The 19,342-nt window shown below is 34.8% G+C and overlaps 1 protein-coding gene across 1 annotated transcript; it reads right to left on the bottom strand.

Moving 5' to 3' along the window:
* Positions 1-1,829: 1,829 nt before the first annotated feature.
* Positions 1,830-17,453, bottom strand: LOC124638226 (putative phosphatidate phosphatase). The gene is made up of 6 exons (XM_047175124.1): positions 17,127-17,453; positions 14,145-14,296; positions 8,008-8,199; positions 6,875-7,042; positions 4,197-4,373; positions 1,830-2,706 (listed from the first exon to the last, which is right to left on the bottom strand). The coding sequence occupies exons 1-6, from the start codon at positions 17,194-17,196 to the stop codon at positions 2,611-2,613; spliced, it is 855 nt and encodes a 284-aa protein (XP_047031080.1). The 5' UTR covers positions 17,197-17,453; the 3' UTR covers positions 1,830-2,610.
* Positions 17,454-19,342: the final 1,889 nt, after the last annotated feature.

The following is a 19,342-nucleotide window of genomic DNA, read 5'->3' on the forward strand; positions in this document are numbered from 1 at the left end:
TAAATATTTTTTTTAATAAACTACGGTTGTGAAAATGAAAATTCTTCCGTAGGTGCCATTCATAATCCTACTTCCTACTAATATTATAAACGGGAAAGTTTGTATGTATGGATGTATGGATGTTTGTTACTCTTTCACGCAAAAACTACTGAATGGATTTTAATGAAACTTTACAATAATATAGCTTATACATCAGAATAACACATAGGCTACAATTTGTAAACATATTGTTCGAAATACTAAACCTGCGCAGACGAAGTCGCGGGCACCAGCTAGTATATTATAAATGTGAAAGTTTGTGAGAATGTATGGATGTATGTTTGTTATTCAATCACGCAAAAACGGCTGGACCGATTTGATTGAAATTTGGTATGTAGATAGGTGATACCCTGGATTAACACATAGGCTACTTTTTATCAACACACCACGCGGGCGAAGCCGCTGGCGGAAGCTAGTATAATATATCGGCCAACTAAAAGTTTGTATTGTGCGGGTACTTTTAAACATGGTATAATGCATTAGCCATTTGGCTATTGCCGCTTGTAATTCGTAACTAAGAAAAGTTCTTGAACTTTTCTCGCTGTTATTCTTTATTACAGGTGTACAGGTAAACAGGGCTGCGGGTTGTTCGAAAGAGTTTCCGCGGCCCTGGTACATAAAAGGCATACGACGGAACACGACGGTTTTTAGTCAGTAAGAGTCTGACACTCCCTCACCGCTGCTAACCCACAGCGGGAGGGGTCATTTGATGATTTTTGACGTCGGAAAAAAAAAAAGGTCTACAGGTAGTCATAAAATGTAGTAGCCACTAGTTACATATCAACGCATTGCTATAAAAGTTTATGCAGGCACACTTTAAGATCGAAAAAGAGCTTCTTATAGAGTGAGTTGCAGGTTTAACCAAGTAACTAGCCCAGATCTTGGTCGCAATCAGTGTCTTGTCAAATTTGCCTGAAGGCATCCGATGTGGAATTGTAACAACAACTGCTACTGAGTGAGATTTGGGAACGCCGGTTTTACGTGCCCTCTCAGAAACGGGAATCCCCAACTTACAGACTCCTAGGTACTTTGTGAAACTTTTAAAACCCACAAATGATTTCGGATCGACCCAGGAATCGTACCCAGGACTCCGTCACTAGCACAAAAACTTTTTCATAAAAATTACTATTTAGGTGGTATACAATTATTTATAGTTAGGTATACACAATATAATTATAATAATTTGTTTATTTAATATCGATACAGCTACATCTATCGACAAGTAACCGATATAGGTACGTAGGTAGTAGTTGTTTATAACTAAAATCGACCGACTGTATACTGTTGCGTTGTTTGATAGCAACGATATAGATGGCGCTGTTAAATGTAAACATGTATTCAAGAAGTACTACGACCAATGACATGTATTGTTTGTCAAGAAATAAAGGCTTCCTCCTTTACAGGATATGCTGAATTTCGACATTATTTTATTTGCTTAAAGCTGATTCAGATCAGATCAGATCACTGGTTGACAATACCCAATAGGTATGAAGTTGGGATAAGGACAAACTACAACTTTTCTATTTTACACTGCTCTGCGCACCCTGATTAAAAGTAGTCTATTGTATATTACTGCTGTATTTCATGAAAATCCGTTTAGTCATTTGGGCTTGAAGGAACGCTTGACAAATATACACAAACCCACACACATGCTCACAAACTTCAGGTTCTTTTTATATCAGTGTATAAAAAATGTGACAAATTATTTCTGCTCGACGAATGAAACGAAATGATCATTTTGATGGAAAATAACTAATCGCTCCTTCAGTTTGGACAAAGAACACACAAACTTTATAATTATGAGATTTTATTAAATATCATTCATCAAATTAACCTAAAAATAATAATATATCACATTAAATATTCATTTTCTAACAAACTAGACGTTGATACAACGTAAAGTACACAGCCTTCTTATATTAAATAACAAGTTATTAACAGAACTAATGACTATATCTTCATGCTTGTTGACTTACAGTGGAAAGCTAAATTGGATAAATTCAATAACTGAATAGATTAAAGATAAAAGTGGTCTGGAAATCTTAGTTAAACTGATACTATAACGCAAATATTCCTTTTCAGCATTTCATCATTGTCATATTTTTAGACAGACACTATCACATACAAGATTTTACGATTTCACGATTTGTAACAATCGTAAAAAATATTCTGTCATAAAAAGATCATTTTTAAAAACTAAGCAATGCATTTTTATGTTAAAGACATAGGTATACTTAGTTGTTTATTATTATGTCGTGCAAAAGTCCTTCTCTATTTTTCTTATTACCAGAAACGAATACCACTTTTATATTAGCACACTGCAGATTAAACAGTCGGTCGACAACTAAGCAGATGGTTGGCAATATTTTTTTTAAAGACAATATTGATTCCAATCAAAGTTTTCAGGAGGTCTGATACCACCTAAGTCCATCTTTATTTTCTGACACCATTCATCTTCATACTATCTTAAAAACCCAAACATACTATCGGCCGACTAACTACAGAGCCGGTACTCTAAGGCAACAAAGTCATGAAGACATAGCCTATAACTTAGTTAAGTGAAACTGTTATTCAATGCTGTGTGGGCACCGCCTGGCTGGTGACCGTCTCGAAGGGTAACGAGCTGCTGTTCTTCTTCTTCAGAACGACATCCGTGCCCCATCGCCACTGTAACAGAATGAAAAATAGGTTTATTATGGTGAAGGTGGTAGAAATGTTTGTTATTTTACTACTACTGTAAAGGCTCTCTTCTCTAAATCTCTATATTCTAACTCTCCCACTACGGGTCTGCTGGAAGAGATTTCATTAGAAATAAGTAGTACCTTTGTACTATTTTATGTTACGTTTTCTTCTTTCGTGTGTGTTTACTGTGTACATACATGGTTAAATAAATGTATAAAAAATGAAAAGGAAAAATATTTTTTTCGTTTGTTTGTACCCTAAAGGTTCCGAAACTACTTTAACGATTTGAAATTTTTTTTAGCTGTCTGAAAGATTCAGTCTTGCTAAGTAATATAGGCTATATTTTATCTTCGTTAGGGCAGTAGATAACTCGGAACGTGGATGAAACTGCGGGAAAACGGCCAGTATAACATCATTTTATTAAATGGTTGATCTAAGACTTATATTCCAGTTTACTTTTATCTTAAACACTTCTGTTGTTATGAGACAGCATTGAGTTCGCATTCATTCATAATTTCCTTAAATACGTATCAAAAGACTGTTTAACTTTTAAGTAATAACACCAATTCTTGCATCGAATTTACAATAAATATATGAGTCTGTTTACATATTTATCGATAAATTCCTCGAGCATTATAAACACCTCCAATTATAGAACAAAAAACAAAAATAATCGCAATTCAATCTCTACAGGTGAATAATATCATTATTGAAAAACACTAATTGGTATAAAAATATTTAGATAATTTTATTTTTAAAATAAGTAAACATGAAATCAGACAGTCAATGCACTCGAATGCATCTTAAATATGCGATAGTAAAAATAAATGAGTTTTGTATACGAGATCACTATTGTTTAGTATTGAATTTATCATCGAACACAAACGTAGGTTGACTGTACCTACATATATCGATAATGAAGTGGGAATTTAGGTAAAATAATAATGTAGGTGTAATCAAGTAGGTCCGATAAAGTCTTTTTTAATAGTAGGTACTTGCTCTCTTGCGGCTGTCGATAAACCAAATGTAGGTTTGTTTTCTGGGTATTTCAGAGTATAGTTCAATTCATTAATAAGATTAAATAATGGGTTTCCCAAAAGCCGCCTGGACGACATATCGGCTGACGATTATGAAATAGATTTCGTTTTAAAGTCCACGTATACTGCACACTTTTAGTCACTCCAGTTTAATCGGGCTCATAAATCACTATGGAGAACAATAGTGAACAATAGTGTGGATCGTCAGGTGTCCGGCCATCAGACACAGTTCCTTCAAAATAAATTGTTAGCCAACCAACTATTGAAATTTTAGTCTGCAGTTTGTAGGGACTTTTAGGGTCAATTTATAAAAAATCGGAGAATTCTCTCTCTATCATCATCTGCCTAACTTCTTCAAAAATGTTGGCGTAAACTTAAAATCTCACGTAGATCTCTCTATATCAACAAAAAGTGCTAACTTTATAAACCGATACTAACCATAACAACAGCAAACACTGTTCCCAAGAAGTATCCAGCGAGCACATCGCTCCAATGATGCTTAAAGTCTGTGACCCTGGAGAGTGCAGTGAACCAACTCAGCAGGAATGCTCCGAACTGCAAAGCGTGGCGGAGAGTGCGCGTACCAGACCACGTCATGCGCCCTTCCAGGTATAGCTGCGGAGATAATCTTTGGTTAATTGGGTGAACGGTTTTTGAATGTTATGACAAGGTGAGAGACTGTTGGATGTGATTAAATATCAGGATTTTACCAAAATGTTTGTAATAGGAACAGTTATAAGCTTCAAGTACTTATCTATACTAATATTATAAAGAGGAAAACGGCTAGTAAAAAATAAAATAAAATAATGTAAAGATAAATAACCAGATTTCTTAGGCTAATCTTAAAACAATTGCTTACTTCGAAAATTAAAAAGTTTTACTTAGAAAACTGACGTTTATGTTATCGATAAACTTTTTACAGTTACCTGAGTGCCTAGTGCGAGTTGAACAAAATTTTGCGAATGACTTCACTGTCGAGTTTAGCGAGTCAACTTCAAACGAACCGAATGCAATATTTAAGCGAGTGCGAGTTGCCATCTCGCAAATTACTCGCATCACGTTTCCTCACGGCGAATAGCGATGATCATTTTTGTTAGGTTGGTGTTCCGTTCGCTTGGTGGGATAAACCTACCAAATTTAGAAAGACGTCATTTTAGCATGTAATCGTATGGGACGACTGTCTTTCAAAATTTTTGGGGTTATTGTTTGGATGTTTTGTTTATGTTTGACGCGACGCCCGAAAAAAGTTTTTAGTTGTTTTAAATTAATTAATTTATCTATATTAATTTATTAAAATGAAGACAAGTTCTTGTCTAGCACCTGGAGTGCTAGGGAAGCTTATATATTTCTATGAGTCAGAACCTCAGTTACTTGTTCTAATTACACACTGCACGTTTTTTGGGATACGTGCTTTGCTTCTCTAATTGGCCTTTGATAGGATCCAGTGGCAAAAAAGAATAAAGCGGTAAGCACCTGCAAATAAAAGAAAGAGAAAGTTTCTTCAATCATATACATACCTAGTTTTGTTTTGGAAATTGATATTGTAACTTACATGAATTGATAAATAGGTACCTTATGTTTCAAGGAAACACGTAGAGTAGATTTTAGATTTGTGCTTTGTCTCAGTTAACTGCACAAGAACTTAAAAATCTTCTTGGACAATCTATATCTATGTCTAAATTGCGTCTCCGTGAGGTGAACTAACGAATTAAAAAATGCGCAAGCCCTTGCCCCAATTCTGGCGCTTTTGTTGCGTTCATCTTGGGCCTTTGCGGCCGCAAACATCCTCCGAGCAAAGAAAAAGCGTCCTGCCATATTTTTGGTATTATTTTCACTAAATAAAAACTTAATTGTTGATATACGAATATCTCCTCACTTCACTTTCACCACAAAAATCTTCGTGAGAACTTTTTGGTTAAATTCGATCGCGTTCGTATTTTTTTACTATTCGATCCGCCAAAATCTGAATCTCGCACTCGCATCACGGCAGAAATAAACCAATCCCGTGCCTGTCACGTTCACTTGAGAGTCCGAGCGATTCGATTTCGAAAATTTGTAAACTGGCACTCGCTACTTTAGGTTCCAATTTTTGACACTAGGCGGAGCTGTTTTTGTTCCATACAAATTTTAGTATACGCGCTCTCATGTGAGTCCGTAAATAAATTCACGAAAACTCGCACTAAGCACTCTGGAGTGCTAGGGAAGCTTATATATTTCTATGAGTCAGAACCTCAGTTACTTGTTCTAAATACACACTGCACATTTTTTGGGATACGTGCTTTGCTTCTCTAATTGGCCTTTGATAGGATCCAGTGGCAAAAAAGAATAAAGCGGTAAGCACCTGCAAATAAAAGAAGGAGAAAGTTTCTTCAATCATATACATACCTAGTTTTGTTTTGGAAATTGATATTGTAACTTACATAAATAGGTACCTTATGTTCCAAGGAAACACGTAGAGTGGATTTTAGATTTGTGCTTTGTCTCAGTTAACTGCACAAGAACTTAAAAATCTTCTTGGACAATCTATATCTATGTCTAAATTGCGTCTCCGTGAGGTGAACTAACGAATTAAAAAATGCGCAAGCCCTTGCCCCAATTCTGGCGCTTTTGTTGCGTTCATCTTGGGCCTTTGCGGCCGCAAACATCCTCCGAGCAAAGAAAAAGCGTCCTGCCATATTTTTGGTATTATTTTCACTAAATAAAAACTTAATTGTTGATATACGAATATCTCCTCACTTCACTTTCACCACAAAAATCTTCGTGAGAACTTTTTGGTTAAATTCGATCGCGTTTGTATTTATTTACTATTCGATCTGTCAAAATCTGAATCTCGCACTCGCATCACGGCAGAAATAAACCAATCCCGTGCCTGTCACGTTCACTTGAGAGTCCGAGCGATTCGATTTCGAAAATTTGTAAACTGGCACTCGCTACTTTAGGTTCCAATTTTTGACACTAGGCGGAGCTGTTTTTGTTCCATACAAATCTTATTATACGCGCTCTCATGTGAGTCCGTAAATAAATTCACGAAAACTCGCACTAAGCACTCGTAAAAAAAGTAGTAAACTATATCTTAAAATATTCGTAGTTTCAGCTACCAAAAAGATAATACTTACAGCTAAATAAATCATGCAGTAAGCCGCCCAAGCGGAGTGTCCACTGAGGAAACTCTTGCGCATGTCCTCAAACCTGTCGGTTTGTGGGCCGTTGCAAGTGTAGTCAGTGGACTGGATGTACTTGTTCTGCCATTCAGCTGAATTGCAGTCTATTGACGGCTGGCATACCTGGAAATAAGATGGTGGATTGAGCAATTAGAAAGAAAACCAGCTAAATGACCACGCGCTGGATGTTCTATATTATTTTATGATAACCTGAGATTATTTTGTGCACTGAGCTAAAATATCTACAGTCCTACCTCAATTTCTATCTTTTGCGGAACAACATTTTGTTAAAAAAACCCAGTGATTTATTCGTAAAACACGCGAAGGGATGCGCCGGTGCTTACAATAGGTATCTTCAATTACTTTCTAGATATTTCTGAGTAGGTTACAGGTACGACATAGGTAAGTTGCTGAATGAAAATTGATAACAATTCAAGGATTTATAATGTAATGAAATTACTAAACGCAATCGGCAATTAGTTTTGCTCTACTCATTTACCGTTGATAGCAAACTTAGCTATATCAATATATATTATGTATTCCCAAGATACTTCTTATAAGGAAATTAACAATATTCTACTAGACAACTAAATAACGTTGTTGGTTTACGATTTGTACTTATAATTGTTAGTACAGGAAACATTGATATCAATTTATATGAATAACGTACTATCTATTAAATTGATATGGATATTGGTTATCAACGCTACTAGAGTTAATTCAATTACTTCTGGTTTGTAATGTAATAAACTAAACTGTTTCATACTTATTTTACTACATACTTATCAATATAACATTATGTATATGTCGTCACGACGGTTCAGCTATTAAACCGTATGATAAATGAAAAAGTCAGTTTGTTTGTTATATTTTGGCCATTAACGGATGAGCCGATTTAGATGTCTTTCAGTGATAGACAGCCTATTTATCGAGGAAGGCTTATAGGCTTCTTTTATCCGGGTACGCTTAATAGTTCCCACGTTACACCGGTGAAGCCACTAACAGAAGCTAATCAATTTATTCATATAAAACCTTGTCCTCAGGCATCAATGGCCCATAGATAACCTAGTATATGTAAAATTACTTACATCCAAAAAATGAGGTCTCGGTCTTCCAATAATGTTTTTAGAGAAGTTCACAGCGATTTCCACGAAGCAAGCTCCAATGCCGAAAGAAGCCAGGCTACAGTAGAATCCTTGGACCCAGGCCGGTATGCGCACGCCCAGGCATCGATCACTGCTGTCAATCTTGCGCAGGAGTCCCCACTCGCATACTAGGAACTGGGGACAACGGAATAATAATTATAAATTAAAATTTTTTGGTCCAAAAGTCTCTGTGTGCGAGTTCTAGTCGCCGTTTTTTTTGCAAATATTCCAGTCTAACTGGAGTACCAGAAATGTTAATACCGCATACTATGAATAAATCAAAATGTCAGTTTTTGAAAAAGTGATGGGTTAAACCCACTTAAATTCTGATACATTGACGACACAAGTAAATATCATGTGACAAACCTACTGTTTGGTTTTAAATTGCCGGGAATTTATGGATATTTAAAATGTAGCTAATACCCTCAATGCCTAAATAGCCGGAATCTGGACACTTTAATAACTTAAAATAAACGAGTTTTTGATGACCAAATGTTTTCTTATCTCTGAATAAGTTAATTGAATGTTTAATTAAAATAAATATTAAGCGCGTTCCTCGTTATATTTTATAATCATAAAGTGATAATATCTTATTCAGTATGTTTATGTAACTTGGAGATGAATTGTATTGAATTAATTTTGTGTAAAGTATAATATTAATGACCTAAATAGTATAATTATTTAACAATATTGAATGATATTGTAAGGTCTTATACTTTACTACTTTACTTTACTTACTGTTAAATCATTGTTAGATACATACATGGTTAAAGGATTTAATATTTTATAACATACTCGTATCGTGTTTATGGCTGAAAGATTAAAACTATCTTATTTGTTATCCTTGTGCATGTTTGCACTTAGAGCTATTTATGTTTAACTTGTCGTCACCCTAGAGTCAAAAATAAGATATATATTGTATTTATACAGGTAATAAATGGTAAAAATAAATACATGAAAACAAAATATATTTTCTATAGTAACACTTTCATTTTTTCATGCTGATAATAATTAGCAATCACGATAAGTCGTAATTTCAGTACAAATGTCCTTGACTTGATAACTGTTATCATTAAGCATATTATTTTTTCCATTTTATTATTTAATAATTAAGTTAACCATTCAAGCGTCACCGTTAATAATTAAAGAAATTAACTCAATGCCTATTTCAATTTAGACTAGCTACCGATAAACTAGGTAGTAGGTCTAAGAAGTATTTTTCTAAATATCAGACTGACATGACTACAACTATAATTTATATTACACTAGCTTTTCTAGCAGTTTCACCCAACTGAGGGAACTATTTCCCGCATCTGGATAAAAATTAGCCTGTAGCCTTCTTCGATAAATAGGCCAACAGTGGCTGCATCGGCAAATTGAAATTGGTATAAATTCACACGAAAATATTTTCGCAGGTGCAAATCAATCCGACAAATGTATTTCTTATCAACGGCCATACCTATACACAATCAATAGCCTTCGATAGATAGCGTGCATGCACGTGTGCACAATGGTTTTAAGTTCATACAAATGAACAGAATGACGTCATCGTCATTCAGACGGACTTACAATAGGCAATCGGTTATCATTTCAGTGCCAATGTTACGTTAATACAAAATCGTATTGGCAAAGAGCATTGATTGAATTTAGAATTGAAATCTTGATTAATTCTGGTCGGAATTTCTTTGTATTCTAGTTAATTAATTTGGTTCTTTTTTGTGATTTTATTTATAAATGGACAACAGATTTTTGTTGATTTGTTGAAAACTAGGAGTCCTTCCTATCGTATTTTTTTATTTTATTTTCGGAAGCTATGCCATGAAAAATCAACCAAATTATTTACAGATACGCAGCAATTTATCTTTCACTACTATGTAGTTTCTTCTTGCTCCTGCCCTGGGGCCCGATTGTCCTAATTTTACTTAAGCGACATACGATTCACGTTCGACTCGATTCGACTGAGATCCAATCCCGACTCGATTACGATTGAAGCGTATGTGGCATTCCGCTATTTTTTCTTTGAAATAAACGTTTTTATCCTTTTCTGTCATTCAATAATGAATCATTTTGTCTGCAAATGATTTACGATTGCAAAATGATTGTACAGCAAACTACCGTATAGACCAAAATCACCAAAATAGCAGACCAATCGCACACCAATCAAATGTCAATCGAATACGATTGGTCTTTTATTAGTAGCAGAATGCCCGATATGGTTAAAACTGCTATTGCGATCATATTTCGATTCGATTTCTATTCGATTTTGACATTATTAACTTAGGAGAATCGGGCCCCTGTTCCCAATTTTATTAAGAATCGGCACAATATGTCATCCTCTTCCATTTTCCCCTGAATTCACTCGTCATACTGACACTCACTCCCTTCCTATTCATACTACTACTAGTTTGTTTAGATTTAATTGATTTCGATCAAACGTATTGGTATTCTAAGCTACATTTTATCCTGTTGCCTACAGGTCCCTTGAGACGTCGAAAACAACAAGTTACTTACAAAAATATCGTTATTATTCCACGGTATTTTCCGCCATCAGTTTACCATTCATATCATTGTCCTCTTAATAGGGTAAGTGCATACAATACGGATGTATTTAGAGCACAATGCCAGTGGAAGTGTACTACGTACAACGGAAGACGGACAGACGGGAGTTGAGACTATTTCTGTCAATTGGTTTGATGTAAGTGTGCACTACTGCTTACGTTTCAGTGTTAAATCTTAGGGAATGTTGAAGATAACATTGAAATTAGAATTTTTCAAGATGCATGGTGACTTTTTGATTTTGTCTAGATTTAAAGTAAAAAGATCCGCAATGGAATTGATCACCTCACCGCTCATCCTCTCTGTATTCGGTTTAAAGTAAATATCCTAGTCTAAATTTACCATTAAAAACTTAACCTCTCGTAATTTTGGCACCTATAAACATTGAAATCAATTGCGCCTCGCGTATATTTGTGTACCTGCATACTGCGGTTCTAACTGACTGAAAACCGCCGTGTTCCTTCATAGGCCTTTTATGTACCAGGGCCGCGGCAACTCTTTCGAACAACCCGCAGCCCCAGCCTCCGTTAATATGGTTGGGACCGGTTAGGTTTTTGACCTCATTTTGTAATGTAATTACGGGAATGAATTTTATCCAGTGCGCAAACTTTGACAACTTATAGTTAAATATGTTTTATAGATACGTATATTTCTATTTTGTCGTGTTTTAGTACAAAAAAGAAAAGTCATTGATATCGAAAGATGTTTATTTTGTAACCGATTGTACGGTCACAGTCGTCATAGTAGGCACGGCGGCAACCGGTATACTGACGCGGGCGCTGCTCCAAGCGCGTAAGAATAGTTGGTATCCATATTTTGCTGATTTTAGGGCGGATAAAAGAATGAAAATTTTTTTTTTTACTGATGATGCAGATATGTTCTGTTAATGATTCTGGAACACCAGTTTTTTATTTTGCGCACTGCTTAAAATTCATTCCTGTATAATCAACTTCGCTTATGAAAATATTATGTAACATCAATCATACGGATTTAGTGTAAGCACACAAGAGAGGTACATAAATATTTATGTACTAAATGCAGTAATTTCATCATTAAGTGTTAAATCATATTTATACAGCGCAGGTAAATAAATATATGTCTGCTAGAATAAACGCCGGATGTCTGAGATTAAGTATGTATATTCCGATACACACCTATGTTACACAGAACGTTTATCTATTTAAATACCTCATAGGTTTACACACTTGATAAAAAGCATTATCTCAATAGTTTCAGAGAAAAACGAAACGGATATTTGTATAGATAAATTGAAAAGTATGTATAAAAATACTTTCTGTAAGCAAAACTAATCGATTCTTGACTTAAAAAACATTGCATTATCATTCAAAATTGACCTGTCAATATAAAAAAGCTTGTGTAAATACACTCAATAAATAAGATCCTGTATTGTTTTTTGTTATACTTGGGCCCAAGTACACCGACAATACAAGTCACTGCTTCTTAAAACAACAGTTTAATTTGAAAATTGAACATGAAAAACCGTAATAAACAGAGGTTTTAAGAAACCAGACGTTTATGTGGTCGGTGAACTTCGGCTCGGTAATCTATAAAACTGACGTAAGTATAAGTTATGTGACTTGCATAAAGTATTTATTTTGAGTCATACTGAAATTAACGAAAACTCACTATTTGTTTTCCTTAAAACATAATGAGTAATCAATAGGTTTGCACTGCTCAGTTATAAGTATTTATTTAAGGACACACTGGCGGTATAAAATCAACAGTACAAGACAAACAGACAACCAGATATTTTGGTTGTGGTTTTAAGTCTCGATAAATATAAAATTTTCCAAGAGATGTGACTTCTAGACAAGACAAGATAAAATAATAAATAATAGTTTAAAAAAACTAAAGACACGCTTTTTATAGAAAAACGAACGAAAAAATAGAAAATAAATTTTAATGAATTTAAATTAAGAAAACAGTGTTAAAAATTTCAATGAATATAAATTAATAATAGTGTGAATACAAAAAAAAAATATTTAAAAAAAGCGTGGGGTGCATGGTGTCAATAGTTATAAATATTTTATTGACAGATAATGAGTACAGTGATTTTCATTTCGATAATATCTTAAAAAGCACCCCACGCTTTTTTTAAATATTTTTTTTTGTAGTAATTGAATTCCTGACCATTACGATTACGGACCTAGGTAATGTAGTTCGGAAAGTTTATATCAGTAGTTAACTATATTGTTATCGATTTGTGGCTGGGTTTCTTATCTGGCGTCATTTTCAGCTATTTTCAGATTTTGATGACTTTCGTTTTCGTATCCTGTCTTTCATATCGTATCGTATTGTGTGGCGATTTATTTGGTTGGTCCGCCGTGTCTGCGCGTGATATTATTCTGTCGGTATTTTCATGGGATTTTAAAAAGTAGATGGAGCGATTTATGGGAAAGCTAATAGAGACAACTTTGGTTGCGGCATTTAAGGTTAGAAATCATCCGGCGACCCTTCCTGCTGTAGTATTTTGTGTAGATTTTTACCGACTGAAACCCACATCTGTTCCTTTTGGAGTCCTTTGTGTACCAGAGGCTTGGTAATTCTTTCGAAGATAAGCGAGCCGTTAATTTAATCGTATTGTAAAGCCATCAGGAAGTAAATAGAACTTTTCCTGTATTTGTTAGCCAGATGATCATTTCCGATTATCATAAGCTTACACAAGTAGCATACAGATGTATTATTTTCCTATTAAGATAGGTTTACAATGCTAATAAATACCCCGAGTGCCTGATACTTTACAAGCAGTGCCATATAGTCGGCCTTCATAACTACCGGCTAATATCTTTATCCTACTGAGAACTTATTACAAATCAAAGCAGGTAATACCTATGTCAATATTAGCTTTAACAGTTTATTTTCCTGCTTAATGTCAACAGGGTACTTTGCCTGTGTTATAGTACATCGTAAACTATAAGGATAATTAATTGCGACGTGGGATAAACTTAAGTTTACAAAGTCGGCATACATGTCATTTTTTCGTTTATAGAAGTTATGATCTTCGTGGTTCGGTTGACATAGAACATCCTTGGCAGTCGTTACGGGAAGTCAGAAGACAGTAAGTCCACCAGTCCACCAGTCTAGCGAAGGGGTATTGGGTTGCCGGGGTACCTGGGTTGAGGAGGTCAGATAAGCAGTCGCTCCTTGTAAAACACTGGTACTCAGCTGCACCCGGTTAGACTGGAAGCGTACTACAACATAGTTGGGAAAATGCTCGAGAGTTGAGAAGCTATAGCCATCCAATCTTCCTACCCATATAATTTTGGACTGCGGTTCACATAAACCGCACATCATCGTATATGCCTGCTATCTTCAATTGACGATTTCTTGCTATGCATGGTTCAATCAAAACCACGTCTTCGGAGCGACAGCATGTCATTTGTTTTTGTGCATACTTTTTATGTACATTGAGTGTTTTCTTGGAAGGATGCTACCATGGAAAGTAAACCTTATGTAGCAGAGCATAAGGTATAAATTCTCTTGTAAGGTATGTATGTACTTACGGCTAATATAGGCAGACCCAATCCGACGAGCCTCAGCATGGGAACCGTGACGGTGTCATGCTTGTAAGGGTACATAAGGCTCTGGTCTCCGCAGAAGAAACCTCGTTCAAACGGCTGCCAGAGTAGGGAGGTTGCAAATATGCCGAGTGTTACTGAAGCAAAACATAAAATAACATTATTATGCTATAAAAAATATTGTTAGTACTTACTAATATTATGAACCTAAAGAGTTTCTTTACTCATTTCAGGAACGGTTGACCGATTTGAAAAATGATTTCAGTTAGGTAGTCCATTCATTTAGAAAGGCTATCTTTTTCTGCACACATGAAGTAGTTTCCACGGAGCGCGGTTGGAACCGCGGCCGGGTGGGTGCAAGTTGGTGGTAATTTTCTTTTGGTATAAGAAAGTAAGAGTAAGTTAAGTAAGAAAGAAAAGAACCGAAAAAATAAAGAAGCAGTATAAATATATTATACTGCTTCTTTATTTTTTCGGCCCTTTTGCTCTGACTTCCCAATTCCAATTATGCAAGTTAACGAGGAACTAATGTGTTTATATTTTTCTTTCCAGTCATTTATATTTTCACAAACGTAACAGTGAGTTTTCTACCAAATATAAAATGTATGCATTTATAACTGGGGGTATTGTGTTTGATAATTAAAATTGAAATCATTAACAAGTGTTCAATATACATTGTGATCTGAGTTTAAGGAAAATTATGCGAATTCTATAATGAGCTCGTAATATTACGTTCCTATTCATTTTCGCAATGAGAGATGTTTTTATTTAAAAGAATGACAGCATTTAAGCAAATATGTAAGTTAACGACTTAATGTTAGACTTAGGCACTTCAGAACTGGTTATTTTTTATATGCAAATTCCGAGTGGTTTTTAAACTTTTAAGTTTTTGAATTCTCGATAAGTCAAATTGGATTTTTATTTTAATTAGACACTTATAAATTGGAGAACTAGTTTTGAGTATTTTTTTGCGTCTTGAACTGCGGTACATATCCTACTACAGTTCAAGACCGCTGTTTTTACCTATAGTTAGTAGGTATGTATGTAATGATGATGATGAACTTTTAATAATATTTACCAACTATTGGTACCAGTAAAAAACAGCGGTCTTCGACCTGAGAAGACGTTGTTGTTAAATGTGTGCTGATGTCATATATATTTTGTGTAACCGCACACTGTAGACTAAACAGTCGGCCGATAGTTGGGCCCATGATTGTTTCTGTTTGTATTTTAGAAAATCGTGAATTCAATCAAAGTTCGTCTGATTTCAGCCAACTACCTGATCGTTGTAATGTGCGTTCATTTCATTCTCATACTGATTTGTGAGCTCGAATAAACTGTCGGCCGACTAAAAGTTTGCAGTCTGCGGGCGCTCTAAGTTAAGGTTTTTTTAATGATAGTCTTTTAACGGTTATTTGTCTTATATATACGAGGGTTCTTTAACCACTTCTAAGATTTATTTAGTATTTGATTTATGAAATACAAATAGAAATAATTTACTTACAAAAAGTATCTCTATACAAATAGGATGGACATTTTTTGTAGTGTCTCAATACATTTCACCCTACGGCATGCAAAGTATTCTATATACTTTTTTATAATTTATCGGAAGTTAGTTAAATACCCTGGTCTATAATAATCGTCTTAATCAATCAGCAAAGCTAAATCTGATGATGAACTCCGTAACTCCTCAGATTGAACCGAGTTTGACGTGATTAGAAATTTAAGTTTTATGGTCACAATCAAATAGTCTAGTTTAAATGCAGTTAAGATAAATACAATAGAATGATTTGCAGTAATTGTGGGATATTTAAACTTGTCACTAATTCACGCATTGTTGGTTCCGAAGATTGCTGCAATTATCGACTGTGACGTGTAGTTAAACCATTAACGATGGTTTAAGCCCAGTTAACTTCTAAACGGTTGGTTATTTTTAGAATTTTAAATAGAGCCTTTGATCAAATAATAGGTTTTTTCCTGTAATTTACAAATTAAATAATAAAGAGGTATAATTTATTTATTTCACATTAAAGGCTCCGAAACTACTTGATTGTTTTTTTATTTTTTCTGAACCCAATTGAAAAAAACATTCACTATAGGAAAGCTACGCTCTTCCCGAGTAACATAGGCTCCCTATCCCTAAACAGCCAGTAGATAGAACGGCTAATAGAGTATATTTACATACTCCATCCTCCGAGCCTTTTCCCAATCATGTTGGGGTCGGCTTCCAGTCTAACCGGATTCAGCTGAGTACCAGTGCTTTACAAGAAGCGACTGCCTATCTGACCTCCTCAACCCAGTTACCCGGGCAACCCGATACACCTTGGTTAGACTGGTGTCAGACTTACTGGCTTCTGACTACCCGTAACGACTGCCAAGGATGTTCAATGACAGCCGGGACCTACAGTTTAACGTGCCATCCGAAACACAGTCATTGGTGTCTAAGATATACTTAGAAAGTACATACAAACTTAGAAAAGTTGCATTGGTACTGGCCTGACCTGGGATCGAACCCTCGCCCTCATACTTGAGAGGTTGGTCCTTTAATCACTAGGCCACCACGACTTTCTCTCGACTATATTTACATACTAAAAAATGCTATTGTTTTACATTTGAATTTATGTTAAAATTAACACAAAAAATGCAAAAAATAATGAAAAAGAAATGTACTTATAGACTTTTTTTATATAAGACTTTGAAACTTATAAAATGTTTAGGTTTTGTTTTTCCTTTCTGTGATTAATTGTTGGATGGCACAAGTCAGCACAATATTCTTAGCTAGTAACATGGCAAATGATTTTTTTATTGTTTTTTTTCTTACTCCTATGTTTAATGCATGCCGTGGCAGCCTTTAATTAAGGCTACACTACAAAATGTAATTATTATGTAAGTGCTATAACATGTTCTTTTCTGGTGTATGCTTTGTTGGTTGTCCTTAAATAAATAAATAAATAAATAAATACTTACGCCCAATAGCAATGAAGCAATCGATGACAAACTTCCTGAGGATAGGGATTGAACTCTCTTCTTTTGTCATGATGATGATTTTCAGATGTTATCACGACCCGGAGATATTTTCTAAAACCTCTGCAACCGCGACCGGAATATCCGAAAAATATTTAGGAATTATCCCGAAAATTCGCAAAAAATATATTTAAATTTTCTTAACCTTTTTCGTGTATAAAATGATGTTTATATTTTTTTTATTCGCGATGTACGCGTCGTAAAAGGATAGTGCTTGCGTCGACCGTCCGTGCGATCGGCAGCGTGTCGTCTGACTAATGTAGATTGCTTACCGACTCGATCTTAAATACCCCTATCAACGCGCCCATTGATATCGTTTAGTTTATAAACGTAATTAAAAATATACGTTTAGTTTATGTCTTTAGGTAAATGAGGGTGATTTGGTTTTGATTATTGTTCTTCAGTAGGTAAACAATAATGTTTATTTGACTATGCTGAAGACCATTTTCAGCGCTGAGTATATGTATTAGCATGGGATAAGGTATTTATTGCTGGAAAAATACGAAATTTTAAAATTGATAATTGTCTAAATATTCGTGCATGTTTTCTTTATCCTCAGCTGTTTTGCTTTTATTATAATTTAGACGGCAAAAAACTGCCAAGCCATTTAATATAAGTCTAGTATACCTACTCAGGCGCTTTATCAGTTTTTTTAAGATTTTTTGAGAAGATATTCCGGAAAAGCTAGTATGTTTATTTAATACTTTGAAGGCCATTCAGAGTTACATTTTACAAACCAGATACATGATTTGTTTAAAAATCATGAATATAGTCTCAACAGACTTATTTTATGTTTCTGATATCCACGTGCCTCCGAGTTAACAATGTAGTTTAAACAATTAAGATTCCTACTGTTTTGCTTATATTTTTCCTAAGACTTCTTTGATAGACCTAATTTTACCTGTTATTGAAATTATGCGGACTAGCCATTTTTCCGCGGTTTCACTCGCGTAACGCGGGAACTGCTGACCGTACCGGGATAAAATATAGCCTATGTTACTTGGGAAGAGTGTAGCTTTTCAGCAATGTAAGAATGCTTCAAATCGGTTCAGTAGTTTCGGAGCCTTTACGGTACAAACAAACAAAATTGTTTTCTTTATTATATTAGTATAGATTGACATGCTATAATGGCGTGCCTCAAATCAAATTGAGGATAAGAAAAATATCCATTGACGTTGAAAGAAATTGTTTTTATTCATTTTTAATTATCCAATTATTTCAGCCATATAAACAATACTATATTTATATAAACACTTAAAAATACTATAAGTATGGTGGTGACCAATATATTTTTAAGGCTTTCTTCGTAATCATCATAATTGTTTGATTATTATATGAGAGCATGTTTGCTCTATCCAAGTTAATATATACTTCGGTTAATTCCTGATAGTTCCCAAGTTATACTTTCAACGCTTATATTCATTCTGTGGCTATTATATTCATTCGCGGCATTTTATTATCTAATGCGTTTGCGCAGTAATGTGCCTTAAACTTCTCTATGCGTCATCCTACTGGACTCAAGATAACTTACCGAAATTATGTAATAAGCATTTATTTTTGTCTGATCATACGATAGCGCTTTATTCATATGACATATGTAGGTATTATCAGTGTATTAGTTGATAGTTTTTTTTTTTTCTGTCAGTGTTTATAAGCAATAAACGCAGTAAATATGGCATTTATTGCGCCAGAAATACTGTCAAAAACATTTGGTGGTATGGGGGTGCCTCACCTCTTAGACTTTTTTATATGGGAAACCATTGACCCGCGCAGGAGCAGTGGGCGGAGTGTCAGACTAAAACCCAACTTTTTTACTTCTGCAGGTCTTTGTGTAACTCTTTCGAAGAAACGGCAGGACCCGGCAGGCTGAGGCCTTAAACTAGAGCAGAATTTAGCGACTGAAATACTGCTTTCAAGACAAACGCCTTATTCGTAAACGAACATGGTTTTGGCCTATAATTTGTAATTCATTACAGCAGTGTATGATTTCACAATTAGGTAGATCCTTTTCCCTCCCAGATTAATATAGGTAAATGTATGTCCGATCTTTACTTCTAAACCGAACTTTACATATAATACTATCTTACTATTTTATAATAATAGACTACAAATTAACAACTGTCTGCAGAATAAAATATGCTTACTGTAATATACATAAA

This window comes from Helicoverpa zea, chromosome 17, assembly GCF_022581195.2.
Source record: "Helicoverpa zea isolate HzStark_Cry1AcR chromosome 17, ilHelZeax1.1, whole genome shotgun sequence".
Lineage (NCBI taxonomy): Eukaryota > Metazoa > Arthropoda > Insecta > Lepidoptera > Noctuidae > Helicoverpa > Helicoverpa zea.